Source organism: Beta vulgaris, chromosome 8 (assembly GCF_026745355.1).
Source record: "Beta vulgaris subsp. vulgaris cultivar EL10 chromosome 8, EL10.2, whole genome shotgun sequence".
NCBI classification, from domain to species: Eukaryota; Viridiplantae; Streptophyta; class Magnoliopsida; order Caryophyllales; family Amaranthaceae; genus Beta; species Beta vulgaris.
In genome coordinates, this window is record NC_079209.1 from 6820319 (window position 1) to 6840447 (window position 20129).

At 34.7% G+C, this 20129-nt stretch overlaps 3 protein-coding genes across 4 annotated transcripts; 1 reads left to right on the forward strand and 2 right to left on the reverse strand.

Moving 5' to 3' along the window:
- Positions 1 to 622: 622 nt before the first annotated feature.
- Positions 623 to 3728, forward strand: LOC104900877 (cytochrome b561 and DOMON domain-containing protein At4g17280). The gene is made up of 3 exons (XM_010688407.4): positions 623 to 1245; positions 2085 to 2339; positions 3471 to 3728. The coding sequence occupies exons 1-3, from the start codon at positions 637 to 639 to the stop codon at positions 3726 to 3728; spliced, it is 1122 nt and encodes a 373-aa protein (XP_010686709.2). The 5' UTR covers positions 623 to 636.
- A 378-nt stretch (positions 3729 to 4106) lies between these two features.
- On the reverse strand, positions 4107 to 8540 carry LOC104900878 (inositol monophosphatase). The gene is made up of 12 exons (XM_010688408.3): positions 8388 to 8540; positions 8185 to 8240; positions 8038 to 8088; positions 6731 to 6811; positions 6525 to 6628; positions 6353 to 6437; positions 5890 to 5944; positions 5763 to 5806; positions 5142 to 5210; positions 4958 to 5058; positions 4572 to 4628; positions 4107 to 4438 (listed from the first exon to the last, which is right to left on the reverse strand). Exons 1-12 carry the CDS (start codon positions 8398 to 8400, stop codon positions 4342 to 4344), a joined length of 813 nt encoding a protein of 270 aa, XP_010686710.1. The 5' UTR covers positions 8401 to 8540; the 3' UTR covers positions 4107 to 4341.
- A 3372-nt stretch (positions 8541 to 11912) lies between these two features.
- Positions 11913 to 19079, reverse strand: LOC104900879 (putative MO25-like protein At5g47540). 2 transcript variants are annotated; one of them, XM_010688409.4, is made up of 11 exons: positions 18749 to 19078; positions 16667 to 16828; positions 16343 to 16461; positions 15932 to 16006; positions 15169 to 15262; positions 14820 to 14879; positions 13141 to 13209; positions 12793 to 12891; positions 12633 to 12677; positions 12436 to 12538; positions 11913 to 12292 (listed from the first exon to the last, which is right to left on the reverse strand). In XM_010688409.4, exons 1-11 carry the CDS (start codon positions 18863 to 18865, stop codon positions 12213 to 12215), a joined length of 1023 nt encoding a protein of 340 aa, XP_010686711.1. In that variant the 5' UTR covers positions 18866 to 19078; the 3' UTR covers positions 11913 to 12212. The 2 variants fall into 2 exon arrangements, with proteins under 2 accessions (XP_010686711.1, XP_048490513.1); XM_048634556.2 differs by lacking the exon at positions 14820 to 14879 and having other exon boundaries at positions 18749 to 19079.
- Positions 19080 to 20129: the final 1050 nt, after the last annotated feature.

The following is a 20129-nucleotide window of genomic DNA, read 5'->3' on the forward strand; positions in this document are numbered from 1 at the left end:
AGCATAAGAGAGTTTATTAATAAATATATTATGTATATATGGCGATAATTATAAATTTACATCTTGGGTGGATCAAATTCACAATAATTTATTATGCATCCAAACTGACTATATAAGAAAAAAAAAACGACTATATCATACAGAGACCAAATCTGACTATATAAGAAAATTGACTATAGCTTTCAAAAATTTACTATATAAAAAGTGGATATATCATACAAAAATTGACTATATATCATATTTCCGATTCACAATAAGATATTGACATATTGTGAATACGATTTATTCAAATTCTTTAAATTTGAGCGTGCATATATTTGAACGTGCGACTTGCACAAGGAACACAAACCCCGTTCTTTCCTTTGGAGATAATTTAACGTGACAATTATTATAAATTTATAATATGTTGATCAATCAACATCTATTGATACATTAGTATTCACTGAAAATGGTGATTCACATCATATGATCAAACAATTGATTTAAAAATCCCTTTATTTCCCTGTCCTCTCACTTTCATATTATTACAATCTGTCACTCCTATCCTCTCGCCATATTTTTCGACCATTGTAAATATCCCCTTATAACAATCAAAACCTACAAAAAAAAACTACACAATCATTATCTTACGTAAAAATGTTTTCTCTCATTCTCATACTACTAATTACAACTCTACCTTCCTACGCTCAATCAACTCCTGCTCCATGCACTAAATACAACTTTGTACCAACCAAAAACAAACCAAATAACGTCTTCAAAAAATGTGTTGATCTCCCTCTATTAAACTCCGCCCTACATTACACCTACCAACCTCCCACACAAACTCTCGAACTCGCCTACCGCCACCACGGTACAAGCTCAATGTGGGTGGCGTGGGCTCTTAACCCCACCGCAAAGGGCATGATTGGAGCTCAGTGTTTGGTTGCGCATCGGAGTCCGAAAAATGGGTCCGTCATTGCATACACCTCGGCTATTAGCTCCTATAAGACCAGGCTTGATGAGGGTGTGTTGAGTTTTAACGTGACAGGTTTAAAGGCAGAAAATATTAAAGATGAGATTATTATTTTTGCAACGATTAATAATGTTCCTAATGTTAAATCGGTGGTTAATATGGTTTGGCAAGAAGGCCTGCTTTCTAAGGACGGTTTTGTTGAGGAGCATAGTATGTCAGGGCCATCCCTTCGTTCTATGGCCTCACTTAATCTTGATTCTGGCGCCATACATTGTGATTCTTCCTTGAAAATTGTAAGTTTTGTTATTATAGCTTTACTATTACGTACGTGTGTTTCTTCTTAATAGTACATTGAAATGTGTTGCATGGAGAAGGAAAATAATAAATGGTAACATAGAGAACACATTACACACGCAGTAATTTATTTTTTATGTTATGTTTGATTGGACGGAAAATATTTCTAAAAAAAAAACATTCTTTTAAAAGAAAAACATAATTTTCGTTTGTTTGATTCCTGAATAGGTCAAGAGAAAAAAAATGTAAGTAATAAATGGTGGAGGAGAAAAGAGAAAGATGATGAATAAACACACAAAAAAAAGAGTGATATTTCTTCCTCTGAAATATAAAAAGTTTTCCACGCTTTAATTTGATTTATTCAAAGAAATTTTTGAATAGGAATATAACTATAACTCTACAGAAAAATTTAAAAGGCTTAAACTGTGTTGACCTACAGATACGTGAGGCAAAAGAATGATCTTTTTGAAGATATTGTTACCCTTTTTAATTTCAACTAGTATTTGGGTCCGGACATTGTCTCGGATTGGTATTGTTTTTCGAATTTAACATACATTTTTTCCATTCTCATTAAAATATATTAAGGAAAACTCAATATTCAAAGATACAAATATAATAATGTGAACACTTAAAACATAATTAAAATTAACGCACGCATCGTGTGCATATAAGACTAGTATATATATATATATAGGGCGGCAAAGTGGCCTACTAGGCTACCAGTCAACAAATAAAGTTTTAATTTCTATGATTAAACTTGTGTTATTCTATATCTCAAGTAGTATTGGACACACTTTTCCTTGTGCAAATGAACGTAAAAGTAAAAGTTTGATTTCAGGCGCATGGGATAATAAACGTAATAAGCTGGGGACTTTTGATGCCTGTGGGAGCATTAATTGCAATGCATACGAAGAATTTTTTTCCATCAGCAGACCCAGCTTGGTTCTACCTCCATGCTGGTTGTCAACTCACAGCCTACATTCTCGGCGTTACGGGCTGGGCCACCGGTCTTAAACTTGCCAGTGGCTCGGCCGATCACCACCAGCTCCACAGATTCTTTGGCACCCTCCTCTTTTGCATGGCCACGCTTCAGGTACTATACATGTATATCCACCAAGCATTTTGTGTAACAAACGTGCTAGAAATTTTTTCATGTAGTAGTTACACACCACTTGGATGCATTACCCTCGCACATCATCCAATCATCCTAATATAGGTGGGAGAACTGATGTTGCAACCTATTTCCTTAATCGTTATAAATGATGGTAATGGTAATACGTTATATAGTGGTATATAAAGGAATTCCATATGTCAATATCCATAGTACTACTATTATTTTTCTAAAGTTTCATTACCATATGTTAGCACTTGGGATTTGGGAAGGCAGCATTGAGTTGTAATGAAAGCTTATGAAGAAAAACACATATTTTAAGATGAAATTTCATTACCATGGATATGAACATGAAATTTTCTTACAAATTAAAACTATATTCCATTACCACCATTATTACCGCCTGTCAAGTGGACTGTTAAGGTGACATCACATCATCAATTCTATTGCTTCAAGACAACAAAATTGGTCGAACTTGCAAATATACAATATAGGGGATTCATTTAAGAGGGATGAAGTTAAAATAGAATATTTAACCTTGACTGCATGAATTTCAAATCCCACCATAGTACCCTACTTTTGCTGAGTCGTTTAACTGCGATTTTTATTCTTGGAGAAGTCGGGACAATGCTACATTTACCCGGTGGGTAGTTAACCCACTAGAAATAGAAAAATAAAAAACTATTAAAATTGATGAGTTGGATTCCACTATTTATTTAGTTCTATTTATAGTGGATTTTGACCCACTGGGAAGATAAAGTTTTTTCCGAGAAGTCGAAATCCAGCATTAATGTGGTGAAAATTAAAACCAAGGAAATCTCAACCCCAATCCACAACTGCAGTTGCAGCGCATGTGAATTTGAGGTGGGCGAATATAGTGCCGTCTACCACCTATCTAGTATCTGCTACTCCTGGTGGGTATGACTATTGACGTCCATATTCACTTATATATAGCACACCAAAGCCATACTTATGCCTACTTCAAATGCAACGCATACGCATGCGACGCAAATATTACCGATTCACCTAATCTAACCCGCGCCATCCCTGTTTTGCCAAAGTACAAAGTTTTAAGAGTAATTTTTCATGTTTTTGTGTGTGGATATTTCTCAGGTGTCAGCACTTTTCTTAAGGCCAGATAAAGACCACAAGTACAGAGCGAACTGGAACAAAGTCCACCAGAGTGTTGGGCAAATAACAATCCTTACCAGTATATTAAATATATTTCAAGGTCTCCGGATCCTCAAGCCTGGTTTTACTTGGCACATAGCCTACATTATTCTGGTATTTGTACTACTGATGATTGAACTCTTACTGGGTATCATTGTTTCGAATAGAAAAAAGACTGAGGTTGCAGAAAGCAGCAACTAATCAGGGAAAACTACAGTAGCAGTAATCAACAATTTAAGAGCCTTGGACATAGACATTAAATTAAATCTAGCTAGGTTTATTATAAGCTTTATTTCTTTACCTTTAGCAGAAACTCTCCCCCCTCCCCCGGCCGGACGTTGGGGGGATAATGTAACGTAGGGATTAAACATACAGATAGGCAATGAGAAGGCGGCATCTGTTATTAGATCTTAGATACAGTACAGTAGTATCATGCTCCCGGATAACAAATTGTTTGAAGTAAAAAAAAGTTATATAGTTCAGAATAAAAGAATGCTTCTCATCTTCATTCATAAAAGAATATGCAATTCGTTATAAAACAACATACGATAAAGAACTTGCAAAAATATGAAAAGACTATTAGCCAGGAACATATTGCACATCATGCTCATTTATGTATAATCTAAGTGGTAATGCACTTCTCTGTTTGTTCAATACATTAGGACCATTAATTAGGATTAAAAAGCAAAACTTGACAAATTTTCTAATGTGCAAAAAATTACATACCAAATGCTGGTGCTGACAGATAGAAGAGTGCAACAGCAGCTTGTAATATGAATTGAATGTATTGTTCATAGTTTGCTAGTTTGTTTTCTCATTCAGATTGTTGAAAAACCTCAGTAAATGAATCCTTAATAAGGGGGTTTGAAGCGGCTACTCGAGTGACTGTAATATCAAAATCTTTACCAGACCTGATCATAAAACAGCAGCAAAAACACACTCCAAATGTTAACAAAATAACAATGTCTTATTTGAGTTCAATGGCAAAGATTCAAATCAATAGAATGAAACAATTAATAGAACATGGGCAGTTTTGCATCTTACGGATCAAAAACACGCCCTCCAGCCTCTTCAACAATTACAATGCCAGCTGCGACATCCCTGACATAAGGCAAAAACTGCAGAACATGAGCGTTTTTTCCACATAATTTAACCTTCAAAATCCCTTTTAAATTCAGACAAATCCTGAACATTTCGTTTGGGTAGCAATGATAGAAAGAAAGGCAGAGGAGGAAAGGAGAGGGAAGGAAGGACAGAGAAGAGTGAGATTGCATTTTCCTTTCAAATTATTCCAGCATTAGAATGATTTGGTCTTCCTTTCCCCATGTATCAAGACAAGGGAAGCTGACATCCCCCTCCCTCTAAATATCCCTATCCAGCCAAACCATAAAATGATAGATAAAGAAGCAAGGATAATACGAAATTCATACCATGCACCTCCATATCCAATCTCATACATAAGATCAAGCCTTCCGCAAGCTATACCGCATAAGTTCATTGCACAGGAGCCTGACATTCTTACGGATCTCACCTGATAGATTACCGGAGACATTGATATATCTTATGAAAAAATGCTTATTTATCAAATTCCGACAATTGGGTTCAGATTTATACCTTGAAAAGCAATGAGTTAATTCGGTTTGTTGTGGCGTCAACAGTGGCTTTATCACGTTGTGTGCCAGTCTGCTCCAGCAAATGGAATAAACAATCACAAGTTGAATTTCATTCACTTTTTTTGAATTATTAAAAAAAAAAAACCGAATATTACAAGTAGGGGTGCTAATCGAGCGAGTCGATCACGAGCAGAGGCTTGCTTGCTTAACTCATGCTCGCTAAGTTTCGAGTCGAGTCAAGCTGCTCAAGATCAGCTCGTTTAGAATTCCGGTTCACCTAATTCTAGCATTTGATTATTATATTTTCTTTTTTTTACAATTTTTTCTTTTTTATACTAGATCAATATATTTTTCTAGAGTGTTAATATATATTTCTTTATTTCAAAAAGAAATTAATTGAAAACAATTGAGTTACGTGGAAGGTTATTTGAGCGAGCTCGAGCTAACTCGAGTCGTGCTTTGACCGAGTCGAGTTCAAGTTGCTCGCGAGCTGCTCAACTCGATTGGCACCCCTAATTACAAGTATTGAGAAGAAATCTCACAACTAAATATAGAATCTATTACCAAAAGTGTATTATCGTTCATAAAGGTAAAAGTTAATAGCAAAAGTCTTTCTATATACCTCTGTTGCAAGGAGGCAGTTGACAAGTTCATCTTTCGAAGACACTGCATAGAGGCAACATATGAGGCTCCGATCAAAAAAGTGCTTAGGAAATCCAGAAGCTAGCAATTGAATCAAAGACTCATACCTTGTATAGGCTTTCCGTTTAGAAAAGCTCCTTGCCCTCGGACTCCAGTGAAGAGCTGAAAAACCAAAAGCCAGATGTCGGTTCACATAACTAATCACAAGTTTTGAACTTCACCTGACAAGTACTTGTTTGGTTTACATAAAAAAGAACATGGGAAATTAAAGTTTCTAGGAGGAGGAACTTGGAAGAGTGTGGAGTTGTTTCAATTGCAAAAAACACACGGAGTTCTACCTCCCACAAAATAGAGGAAGCTGCAGGTAAGTGGAACCTCCATGATCAACCAAACAACTTTATAATACACAAGGAAAAAAACTAGAAGATATCACTTCCACTATGCAAATCAAAAGAAAAAAGTTTCCTGAGTTCCGAGAGGTCAAGAAGGTTTACATAGTCACTTATGATATTTGAAGTGACTCACATTATTCCATTCCTACCATAAAGTATAAGCATTGGCAGTTCTCACCTCATCCATAATTGGATTATACACGACACCGACAGTTGGGACTTTTCGGATGGTGAGACCAATTGATACACACACGAAAGGGAACCTGAGAGTTGTTATTTGCAGGGAATACAACTTAAAATCAGTAAGTAAAACATGGAAGGAGAAAGGTAGTAAGTTAGTAACTAGTTACCCATGCACGAAGTTAGTTGTCCCATCAAGTGGATCAACAATCCATGTTGGATCATCTGTCAGTTCTGTAGCACCATAGAGAGCTGTAGTTTCTTCACCAATGAACTGGAACGATAAACGGAGAATATTATGTTAAAAACTTTGTCTTGTTGTCATCATAAGACATTCTGAAAAAGGAAAAGATAGGAGAATTAAAGAGAGGAAGACCTTGTGATCAGGGTAATACTGCTTGAGATGATTAAAGACAAGCTCTTCGCATGCCTTGTCAGTTTCCGTCACCAAATCCACCTGCTTGGACAAGTAAGTGAATAAGACAATAGTGAATTGCTAACTTTGGCCATGATAATTTTAGTTTCAACATCAGCTAACCAATCACTTTCTCTGATTTCTATATATAACTCTACATCATTTACAGTACACACTGAAAAATCATAACCAAAACACCGGACATTATATATGCATAAGCATTCAAGTACATATCTTGGTGTTACCTAATTTGCTCAGTCCCCAACAAACTATGTTCAGGAATGTAGAAACTGTTTCTACATAATAGTAATAAAGTGGTACATCCACAGCTTAGTCTGATAAAAGTAGCCAATTAAATTTAGATACCCCTTCCAAGTGCCAGAACATACCATATCCTCTGAATCTTTGTTATACTGATACATCCACAATGCCAATATAAATCCAACAAATCCCTGCTAAATTAAGGTATTTCACCACCAACCCCGTATACAAAGTTTTCACGGTAAATTACGAGTGGATGCAATAATGAAAATAAAGAATCCGATCCCTTCTATTACGGCCTTCAAACACCATCAGACCACAGAGCTTTCTTTTAACAGTCATTTCAAATCTTTCTTACTGCAGTTTCTATCAACCAAAAGCAATGGCCTAAAGTTCATATATATACAGTTATCATTTCATTTTCTCTCCACTTGATTGTTCAACCTTTTATATAGCATTGCTTTTAAAAGCACGACTCAATCTCATTTTTGATAATCACCACCTTAAAAGTTGAATTGATGGCAAAGACATGCATTAGCAAAGCCTTAACTCAAAAGGGCAATGTTAGGTATGAAATGGCGAATCTGAAGACGATGATCACCATAAATTCAGCAAATATTCACACTATTATGGAAAATAAATACATCATCCTCAACATCATTCCTTTATCAGATTAAATTTATTTATAATTCCCTTAAAACTTTAATTCACTAATAAATTGATCAAAAAGCAATACTGCCCATAACTCAATTCACTCCAATCTATCAGAATATAAATAATACAATGCACAATCTGCCGATTCCACATCATCAAACATGAAACACCACCACATTTTGGCTGTACATTCATATATTTCAACTAAATCTAACCAAAAAAAATATTAACTGAACTCAAGAAATATGTAATCAATCACAAAATTTACAACTACCCCAGAAATTTTAACATAGATTTAGATTAACATAACATAAGAAAAAAGAAATTTAAGAAAGAGTGACAAAAAGGGTAACCTGGCCTTTGTGCTCTACATTTTTGGTTTGATAAAATCCTTTTCGAATTACCTGTAAATCAAACAAAGAAGTTTTTTTCAGTCATTTTTTAAGTGATAGAATTTTATAAAATTGCAATTTGATATATAGAGATAGAAAGATTGAGACTTCGCCAGCTTTCTTGGCAGCATCAACAGCAGTTGCAAGGAAATCTGAGAGTGGCACTATCAAGCAAAAAATGACAAGAAAAATGAAAAAGAATTCGACTTTTAACAAATTTCAATGAAAAAAAAAAACATTAGGATTTGTAGAACAAATTATGTAAACGAAAAAAAAAGGAAAAAAAAAGGAAAAAAGAAACGAGGTGATACCATTGGTAGCCATTTTTTGTCAATCTACAGGGGACTGTGGAGTGAGTGAGGAAGAGAAGAGGGGAGTTCGAGTTCTAAATTGGTGATTAACTTGATTATACGAATAATGAGGGTTGGGAATAGAATATTACTCCCTCGATTTTTTATCGTTCTCACTTAGAATCTTGACACTATTTGATAGAATATAAAAATATTAGGATATATTTTTGTATTACGATATCTTTTCAAAGATACTTAGAATATGCTTTAGGTTGTAACCTATTACCTATATATTGTAATCAATGGATTCACTCCAGACAAGGGAGTTTTAACAAAAATCTAACATGGTATCAGAGCCTAAGAAACAATAAACAAAATCCTAGCTTTTTTTTTCCGGTGCTTCGCCCAGCACCTGTTTTTTTTTAGCTTCGATTTTTTCCGGTTTCTGTTTCGGTCCTCACCTGCTGCCCTCGTCGCCTACCTTCTGCTTCCGCCCCTAACTATGACCAAGGAAAGCGACGCCGAGGTAACGCCGCCTCCTCCCCCATCGCATAACCCTAACTACCATCCGGCCTTGTCGGTGAGTAACATCTAGAACGACATACCCTTGATTCTTGATAGGGAGAAGGTGCAATACTCTAATTGGGTAGAATTATTTGAGATTCATTGTCATGCTTATGATTGGGGTGGTTGTCCAGATACTAGACGTTCTACTTCGGGTTATTGTTGTTTTCTTGGTGACAATTTAATATCCTGGCAGTCTAAGAGACAACCCCCTCTCTCTCGATCTAGCGCAGAGGCCGAGTATCGCGGCGTTGCAAATGTTGTAGCCGAAGCTTCTTGGTTACGTAATCTTCTTCTAGAGTTACACTGTCCTATTCGACAAGCAACCATTGTTTATTGTGATAATGTCAGCGCGATTTATTTGTCGCGCAATCCCGTACAACACCAACGCACCAAACATGTTGAGATGGACATTCATTTTGTTCGCGAAAAGTTGCTAATGGTCACGTACGTGTTTTGCATGTTCCTACTCGATATCAGTTTGCTGACATCTTCACCAAAGGACTTCCGCACCAATTGTTTCTAGAATTTAAGTTCAGTCTTAGCGTCCGCCCACCTCCCGCTATGACTGCGGGGGTGTGATAGAATATAAAAATATTAGGATATACTTTTGTATTACGATATCTTTTCAAAGATACTTAGAATATGCTTTAGGTTGTAACCTAGATATTGTGATCAGTAGATTCACTCTAGACAAGGGAGTTTTACCAAAAATCTAACGCTATTCAATCTTCTCTTTTTTTTTTCAATTTATAAGAAAAAATATAGTTACGTAGGATCTTGTTTGATTTATCTCAAATAGTATATTATTAATATTCAATTGTTATAACTTTCATTTAAGTTCAAAGATGTGCATTGGGAAATGTGCACAGGAAAGTGAGAAAGATAAAAAAAAAGAGGAAGTACTTGCCAATAATAAAGAAGAAAATAATAGAATAAATGAATCGAGAGAACTTTATAATGAAACAAGGCACTTATGCTTCATGCAATCTTAAACATTTAGGGTTGTTATTCAAAAAGAAAATTTAACAATTGTCCCTATTTGACCCTACACGACAATAAGATCAAAGTCGATGCTTTATGGACATGAAAATACTAAGAGATGACAAGAAATCGACGCAACATGATACGAACACGACTTGTTCTGGTTGATTTGTCATATTTGCAATATCTTATATTTACATAGATTACAAAAAAAATTGTGCACATATCTAGATGAACATGTGACCAGACACAACTCGATTTGCCATCTCTACCTGAAATGATATGATCTCATTTTGACTTTTGGTAAACTAAATGGTGAAAGTTGTTGAATGATAGAGCTTTCATCTAGGTTCAAGTCCAAAGCTTGGAGTTTGACAAGGAGCAAGTCAATGTTTTTGACAATTTATTTTATTTTTGCAAAGTATGTTCCAGCTTATGTTTTTTAAATAGATTTTTTACGGTTATATATATATATATATATATATATATATATATATTATATATATATATATATAATATATATATATATATAACTTAATTATCATGTCTATATTGTATATTTTACGTATCAATATTACATTAAAAGATGAGTAGTAGCTAATAAGTGAATTTAATATTTTTCATGTTTGAACATTTTGATAAACATTAACACACTTCCATCTATTCATAGATGAATTTGAACTTAGTCATTCCCAGTATAAACCAATCATAAATCAATGATTCAAACCAATTATGTTAAAATTGTAAGACTTTTAAGTTGAGTTGCAATTATGTTTGATTGCTTGTCAAACAATGATTTTAATGAGTAATGGACTAATGGTTAAGATATACTCCATCCATTTTTTTTAATCTATACACTTTTTTTTTTAGTCCGTTTCCTTTCCATCTACAGACTGTTGCTTTTTCTGTTTTTGGTAACATATCACATCTACTTTCTCCTCTTTTTTAACTTATGTCATTCACTTTTTAATACTTTAACCCACTTTTTTGTTTCTCTATCTCACATTTCAGTTTCCCTCTCCAGTTTTTCAGTTTATCTCTTATACTTTTGTACTTCTTCCTTGATTCTTCCTCGAAGTAAAGTGAGTAAATTAAAAAAAAACGGAGGAAAAACTACATTTGAGGAAGCTATATAGTGGTCATATAATTGATACAAGGAGTGTATGGAAATGAATCAACACTTTAAGAGCAAGGAAGGCATGAATATGGCTGTCAAATCATGTGGACTATGGAGCAATTCTTTATTCCCTTCTTTTCTTTACTTTTTTTTTTTTTTTACTAAAATAAGGTTGGAAGTTTCCATGGCATTCTCAAATATACTTTGGAATATACCGATCCAATATGCTGCTATGAACTTTTTGTTCTACTTTTTTTTTTAACCAGATGTCCAGATCCATGACTTCCCACGGCTACAAGTCTACAACATTTCCTCCAGAATCCACATGAAACACAAGTTTCCAACTACATATTTTTCAATACAATTGCTAGAATTCACTTACACATTGTATCACCAAAGTTAAAACATACAAGTATAATAGAAGAGCGTCAGATGAGGTAAAAAACAATATTAAGTATATCTTTCATATAAGAGTATTTTAGGTGTAATATTTTACAATAACTTATTGTGTAACAAACTTCACACTTATTTAATGACATAAAATCTAACAAAAATAACATAGACTATATAATAATGACATGAAGAGTATATTGTTAATCTCAAACGAAATCTTTACACAAAACAGGTTGAGTAATATTTGGTTCGACTTTGTTAGGAAAAAAGTTCATAATCCATCAAATCAGTAACCGAAAATGATAACACAAGCAAATCATTGGGAAGTAGATATTGGTTTTATTAGTAAAAGTAAATTTGAAATAGTATATATCATTATTAATCAACAAAATAAAGAAAATCGACAAAATCAATTTGTTAAAATTCAGATGAAGAGAACAAGAGTACATTAAAAATTTCGCTGTAGAGGTGATAAAAAAAAAAATGCATTTCACTTTAAACTCATCGAATCAACCATATTTACCTTTCGACGATGTTTTTTAAATACAAAGAGTGTTCTCAATAAACTCAAAATTACAAGATACTGAGAACTAAATGCTGCTTACTACTTTAATACCTATAAGTAGCAAAAACAAAAGGATTGCAAAAGATAGATACTTGTGGCAAACAGATAGCACCATAGCGCAACCGAAATCGCAAGCTTATGTTTAAAAAAAACGCGATGAAGGGGAAAGAAAGGTTGGAGAGATGAACAATGGCAATGATAATACACATAAAACAAAGAAAACTTATGCAACAAGCTCCTTGAGTTCAAGAGAAGCGATTTCTTGCATGACTTGGGCCTTGTCAGCATCAAATTGTTCATCCTCTACAAAAACATCAACACCTTGTATCAAAAAGTGTGAAAGTGCTCTTCAATAATATCCGGTCTTAGTTTATCCTAAACCTAAATTGTTAATTCCCATAAACGCCAACTCAAGGGCGAAAGAGAGAATTTTGTAATAGTCTTACCTTTATCGGTCTTCAGATCACCTAATAATCGAAGAAGCTTGCTCTTATTTGCAACAAGGATGTTGACAATATCGGCTGGCTTGTTTTGATTTGCAGCAAATAGCTGTTTAGGAAATCAAAACACATTTAAAAGAGTAAAAATAGATATTGTAAAAATAGATATTTATTATGTAATTGTCATTGTAGAAAAAAAAAACCTTGAAAACATGAAATGCTTCAATTTGTATGGTCTTGCTTGACTCCTGTATCAAGAAAATACATGAGTTGAGAAATCATACAGTCATATTCTTCAATGAAGTAATTCTAAAAAAAATATCACTATATGGAAGTTCATAATATTAAGCTGGGACAAGTTACCCTTAGAAGATTCATGAGTATCCTTAAATTATCCCTCGAGCTCACGTATTTTGTCATTGTTGCGGCATTGCTACGATCAAGTAACATGTCTCCCAAAAGCTGAAAAACATTAAAAAAAAAGGTTGAGAAATAAAACTCTGCCAACAAATTACACAATCATCAATTCCTTCCTCGAAAGACAAAATTTGAGGTGTATCAGCTCATACAATTAAAAATTTGTTAAGAGGTGTATCAGCTCATACAATTCAACTTTAGCTACATTGTAAAAGGATGATCATTCAATTCAAAAGTAAGTAGCCCACGTCCTAAAAATAGTAGTAACTTATTGCAATTGCACATCTACCATACCTTGACTGCTTGTCTTCTGGTAATGTAGTTGCTAGATTCAAGCAGTTTTGAGTTATACTCTGCAAAAAACTGAAATACGCAACAAACTCAGAAACTCAAAGTGAAATTCAACTATGTTCAGCATCGAAGTGGTTAAAACAATCAAACTCTGAACAAAATTAAATAAAGCATTACAACTTCCTATAGAAAGGTTTGAATTCATTAAGTTCATAATCTAAAAAATCAAGCGCTTTCAAAGACATTATATTGATAATTTCCAAAGATAATGTTCAAGTGAAGCATATCCAATTGCACGCAATTGGATAAATATACACCGTGCATTTCTTTCGTGTCATCCATATATATATATATATATATATATATATATATATATATATATATGTATGTATATATGTATATGTATGTATATATGATCCAATGAAAACAAGGCTTAAGCAAAAACCGGGCTTTTTGTTTGTTTTAAGAAATTTTTGCTCATTTTAAGAAACGTTTGCTCCTTTTATAAATTTTGTTCATTTTATGATTTTTGCTCATTTGTTTTACATATATATATACCATTTTAGTCTCCATAAACATCCATCTCTAACCAAATAAGACTGCAATGGTGTCCATTTTGTTCACTTAGTAAAGAGTGTGGTTGGGCAGAAATTATTTCGAAAAAAGTGCTTTTGCCATTTTCCTTTGTTTGGTCTGTAAAGGGTGGAAACATTATCCTTCCTAAAGGAAAAAAAGCCGCAGTTTCATCCCAATTCTTTACCTTCACCTTTCCTTCTTCGCAATCCTTCATCTCCCTTCTATTTCATTCTTCCTTCTCCAACTTTTCAAGCAAGGAACCAAACAAAGAGAAATTAATCTACAATTATGTTTTCCCCTGCAGCATGAGTTTTCATGAAAAATCATCTCCGGTTGAAAATGTTTTCCATCCAACCAAATTAAGAATTCTTCAGCAGTAAATTACAGAAATAATTCAGCTCCAGAATCTTATAACATCTCCTCCCCTCCCTCGTTTTTCACTTTGTTTGGTATTTTTTTAATAAAGGAAGGAAAAAGAAAGGAAAAGAAAGGAAAAGAAGGAAATAAAGAAAACATAGGTAAAAGCTTCCTAGCTTTCTTTCCAGTCAAATTCCTCCGATTTTGGGAGGAAAGAAAAGCAAGGATTTGAGAGTATTATATTCCTTCCACTTCCTCTCCTTTCCAATCAAATCCCTCTTATTTTCTTTTACCAAACATGAGAAAGTTTGTTTTTACCTCTCCGTTCCTTTCTTTTCCATCCAAATCCTTCCTACCAAACAAAGTCTTTCACTTTCTAATCAGTAAATATTACGAAGAAAACAATGGTTAGATTCATGACATTTGCTGTTTTGTAGCATGAGCAGCAATACAGCCATTTGTAATTTCTAGGACCGGGTCAGCAACTTAATGAGACATTGACTGCCTAGAAAAAGGCAGTGACAGTTGCAAACTTGTAATCCTATAAATTCTGAGTTGTGATCCATTTTCAGTACGACTCATGCATCTATCGTCTCCCAACACTAATTTCTTTCAGCTAGTTTGCAAGGCTCTCAAACTAGATAGCTCATATTGTTCAAATTGACAAGGCATAGAGTAGCATAATTTGGAAAAAAAATTAAAACCTGCCATAATGAAAGAAAAAGGAGAATAATGTCCACAGTAATTACCCAATCATAGTTCTTCGAAAGAAATTCAGCCACTGTAGATTTATGCCTTGTCAAGAGTTCCTGCATCGTGACCCCAATGGAGTCAAAATTCCTGACATATATTTTTGCAATCTAGCTGGGGCATAGTTGAGACCAGAGCAAACCAAGTCCATATTGAGTTTCAGGTGCACTATACCCATGTACATGTACTATAACATATATATACATCTATAAAGTAATTAAAGCTTGTACTTTACCTTCACTTTTGAGACATAAGACAAGACCTTCCAATTATAATAAATCATGAAAAAAGAACTACCATGTTCAGTCCCAAGAGCAGACAGACTCCAAATAAAAAAGAAATCCAGACCTTAAAAGTTGCAGCAGCATCAGCAGCAATGTCAAAATTTGGGAGCTGAATGAATCCAAAGAACTTCTTCAAAAGTTCTGATTCTAATACATATCTGTGACATAAATGCATAAATGTCAGAGATAATCATGACACTGGAGCTTAGATAATACAGATCAGCAAAAACATATGCACTGTACTACATGTCTAAAAACATGGCAGGCTGATTATAGTATCAAACACACCAATGCCAATGAAAATGGTAAATAAAGCTCAATTAAGTCCAACAAAAATAACATTAAGGGGGTAAGCTTTTGGCCTGTAAAACTAACAAAAGATTTTATCACACTATTGATTGGTGCTAGAGGCATATATGAGACAATGCACGTTGCACAAGGGAAAACCTTAAGAGTCAAGGAAGCAACGAGCCAACAAAGATGAAAGATTCTTAATATAAGGTAGGATTATATATTTCAAATCTGGCAAAATCAACTCTAAGCCATGCAAATTCAGTGTATAAAGTTAAATAAAGTTTCCTCTTTATATCTGATCTATTCACTGCTTCCTCAAACATTTCTATGATTTGTCGCGAACAATCATAGATCAGATTTATAGAAATGTTTGAGGAAGCAAGGAATAGAAAAGATCCTCTCTGAGGTAGGGTTTATACTTCTAAACTCCAACACAGTCAAGTCCAAGCCATGCAAGTTCCAAGTAGAAACGAAAGAAAAAAAATTCATCATCAAACTTGAACTACCATTACTCAAGAGTCAAGATAGCTCACTTGGCCACAACTTGATGACGTATGCACTCCCTCAACATGGAACCATAATGCAGAGCCATGTCTGTATTCTCATACCTGTACAAAAAGTATTGAGCTAAGAATCATAACTCATATGCTTGATTTATGCTACAAAGAAAAACCCTCAAGGATGATATCCATATACCAAGAAGACAAGCTAAATGAGCAAATCAACCACGTTAATCTTCCTTAAAGATTAACAAATTCCAGACACCACTAAAAGATGGGGAAGAGTTACATGGGCAGTCTAGTTAACCCAAGAAACATTATTTCCTAATCAATAGCATATGTTGTGCAAAGAGTTGAATGATAATTCGGCACTAGAAAGATGTTATCATTCAATAGAAACTTGTCAAAAGAATCAGCTCTAATTCTCTCATCCCATTAACATACCCTGTTATAAGAATATCCATGAGGTCTTTGTTTCTTTCCAGGTAATCAGATGCAATTAAACGAGAATGAACTTGTTGCCTTTGCAAATTAGCAACAATTTGAGTGGCATCTTTACGAGCCTGCAAAAGATTACCTCACACAATTAGGAAAACTAAGGGGAACAATGTTAGACTGATCACTGCATGTGCCCTTAAACCAAGTGTCTGATCAAGCAAAACTTTGGCACTGCCGAAACTCAAAACTCGATAAAAGAAGCTACATCGAACGCCAGAATATAACTGATGTCCCAAATTTTGCCATTTCACACGTAGACAAGTGACATACCTCGAGGTTCAATTTGGGAAGACTATTGACCAGCAAGCGAAATGTGTTCTCCTTAAAGAACTCTTGGGTTAACTGCATGCAAGCCTCTGCAACTGGCTCTGCTTCGCTATTTCCATATAAAATACATTTTAGATCTCGAATGTGTTTGCTTAGCTCTACCATCTGTAGAAGGAATGTTCACAAAGTTAGCGGTAACTATATAGTATATACATCATTATAAAAATAAAACATCACGTAGCAACTTGAAAAACAGCAGCATACGTCCTGTACAAAGGTATCTCCCTTCTTGATCAAGCAGGTCCTCCTAACATTTTCAACCTAATATGTACATTTGGTCCATGATAGTATAACACGAGCTTGGATTTTAAATTAGCATACTTATATATTATGGCTTTTATGCATAAATCTAGTTCAAGTAACATAAACTTCAACTTCAGACGAGACCAAACTTAACAGCTGTTAAAAAACAGGTCACTACACACATCAGCACTATGAACGAAAATCTAACAATTATACAAACTCGCCTACATAATTAAAGAAAGAAAGAATCAACTTGAACTACGATACAATTATATAGACACCACACATACCAAATATCAACCCTTTTATGAAGTTAAAAGTACAATTTTCCAAGGACCATGCAGAACAACTATTAGACTATGCTAAAACTGTGCTCTACATAAAGATGCAACTCTTTGATCTCACCACATTGCAGCAAAAGATGTGAACTGTAAGAAAAAGTGCAGAATTCTCATTTTTAACAAGGGCAATTACAGCAATAGAAAAAGGGAAAAGGAAGGCTGCTAATTCGATTTTGAATAGGCACAATGTCATTATAGATTTACACCTCACCAATTAGAAGTCAGCATTAAACAATAAATAAAATTGAAAACCTGGAAAATATGAGTTCTATAGCCCCATAAGGCTGTCATTCTGAACAGTTCGACTTCGGGAAGCCAAAAATCAAAAAGGGCCATGAGAACTATTGCATCAAGATATTTAACATCTATGGACAAAATTAATCTAGAGGACTTCTTTCATTGCCCAAATATCCATGATTCAGCAGTAAGTTATACACTTTCTCAAAGGTCAACCACATAACACCTTTAAGAGGACCCCCCCCACCATAGCACAGTAAGAGAGGTCAGACATACACAAGCTTAGCTTATGATAACAGTGAGGCTACTTCAGACTGAACCTTAGCACCATAACAGCGACCAGCCAACCACCTAGCGACTGTTTTCGAAATAAGTTATGAGCCATTGTAAATTAGCCCATTGTAATCCAAAAGTCAAAGAATGAGGAGTGTCCAAGTTCATTAGAAATTGATAGGTCTTCCAATAATTGCCCATAAATTCTATGGAGAACAAAAGATTCCGACTTTCTGTGATATGTGAATTACGATATATTCCAGTCACTATATTGTAATTCACAGCACCTCAAAACCACAATATGTGATGCACTTACATTGTTGCCTAAAATCTCATGAGTAATCCATCAACCAAAAGCGAGTCACCTAGAAAATAGCGATCCAAGTGAATGGATCCAGCCATCTCTTGACCACTTAGTAAAGTAAAAGGGAATCGCTCAAAGTCGGACTCTCCACACGCCACACGGCAACTAGGACCAAAAACAGCTTCCAACTTGGCCTCCCTAGACAGCTTTTACTATCTAGTCTAAATTTTACTCACCTTACAAAACCTCAAAAACCAAAAAGTTTGCACTTTCTTAGGAAAAATTCACACTTTCATACCACTCATCCAGAAAAATCAACAAAAAGAATCCAGAAAAATCAACAAAAAGAATCAAATTGTCCCAATTAAGATCCATAATATTGTCATAAATCACACGTTCAAAATATAATTCAGATAACAAAATCAAAATATTGACAGGATTAACAAAAATAATAAAACGAACACAATACGGTCAATTGGATCTAGATACAAAATCTAACAACATATTAAAACAATAAAACTACACTGATCAATTGATTTTTCTTCAGGTAGATTCATTTAATTGATTACAAAACAATAAAAATACAAAATTCACATCACAAACAAAATCAATAGTGTGAAATATAACCTTCTCATCACGCTTGCTCTCGCGAATACTGTTCATATCAAATTGAACAAGAAGATCTCGAGTGAGACGAACAATCTCAGCCGGGGTTCGAGGTTTGGATTTGAAAAGCCCCTTCATTCTCTCCCGCAAAATTAACAAAAAAAAATTGATTGAATAGGAAGAAAAATCAAAATGTTAGTATTACTCTCTCTCACCTAGGGTTTCGGATTTCGATCGAAGATCATCAGTGGATTGAAAGAAGGAAGGATACATGATATTGTAAAGAGTATATCTTGTTTTTATGTTGGACAGCAGAGTTAAATTTTTTTTGTCGCTTATCTTGTGTTTAGCACATGAAAGGAAAAAGGGGGATATTTGTGGGATTTTGTTACTAAATTATTATTCTGTGGAGGTCAACTACTCTCCCAATCAATACTTTTGTTTTTTTGTTTTTTTTTTTTTTTAAGGGAATCAATACTTTTTTTTATTGGTTTAGATTGCACTAATCCTACTATACCCACGCTAAGTAGGTTTTTTTTTTTTTTAACAAGACCCAAGCTAAGTAGTTACACTAATTTGTTACACTAATTTGATGCGCATTTGGAGTCATTTTCTATTTTAGAGTGGGACAAAATATATTCCCATGATATAAAGAGTGAGACTAAATAAAGAATAATTTATTTGGGATAATTTTTTATGTGGAGTGTAGTGGGCATGGGCCAGGCCGGCACGACACGATTTGGGCTCGTCCCGGCACGACACGATTTAGGCTCGGCCCGGCACGCACAACCCGGCCCGTTGTCCGCTACGTGGGCCGCGAGCCTGTCACGGTCAAGAAATTTTATTTCCGGCCCGCACCGGCATGAGCCCGCGTGGGCCGGCCCGGGGGCCGAACGCTCCTTTTCTTTGTTTTTTACTCTAAAACTGTCAAAAATACAACATAAAACATGGGCCGGGCCGTGGACAAATTTTTAAAATTTCAAGCCCGGCACGACCCGCCACTCATGGGCCCGGGCCCGGCCCGACCCGCCATTTACTCAAGCCCGCGGGCCGAGCCTGTGAACAGGCCCGGCCCATACCCAACTACAGTGGAGTGTGAGAAAATATACTCTGATAAATTTATAAGATAAGGAGTAAGACAAAAGGGAGCGAGTTAAAGGAGGAGATACTTCGATAGATTAACTCTGTATAGGTTTAAACTTTTACATCAACTCTTTTTTTGTTTACTATTGAACTTGTTATCAGTTTTGCCTTTTATATTATCTCAATTATATAAGGGAAGGGGGCAAGAAGATGGTGCCCCTATGAAATACTAAATTACCGTTAATGATTTAGTGAAATGAAAAAAATTACACAAGAAAATAATTTAAGATTTTTTTCTCATTTCAACTTGTGATTCTAA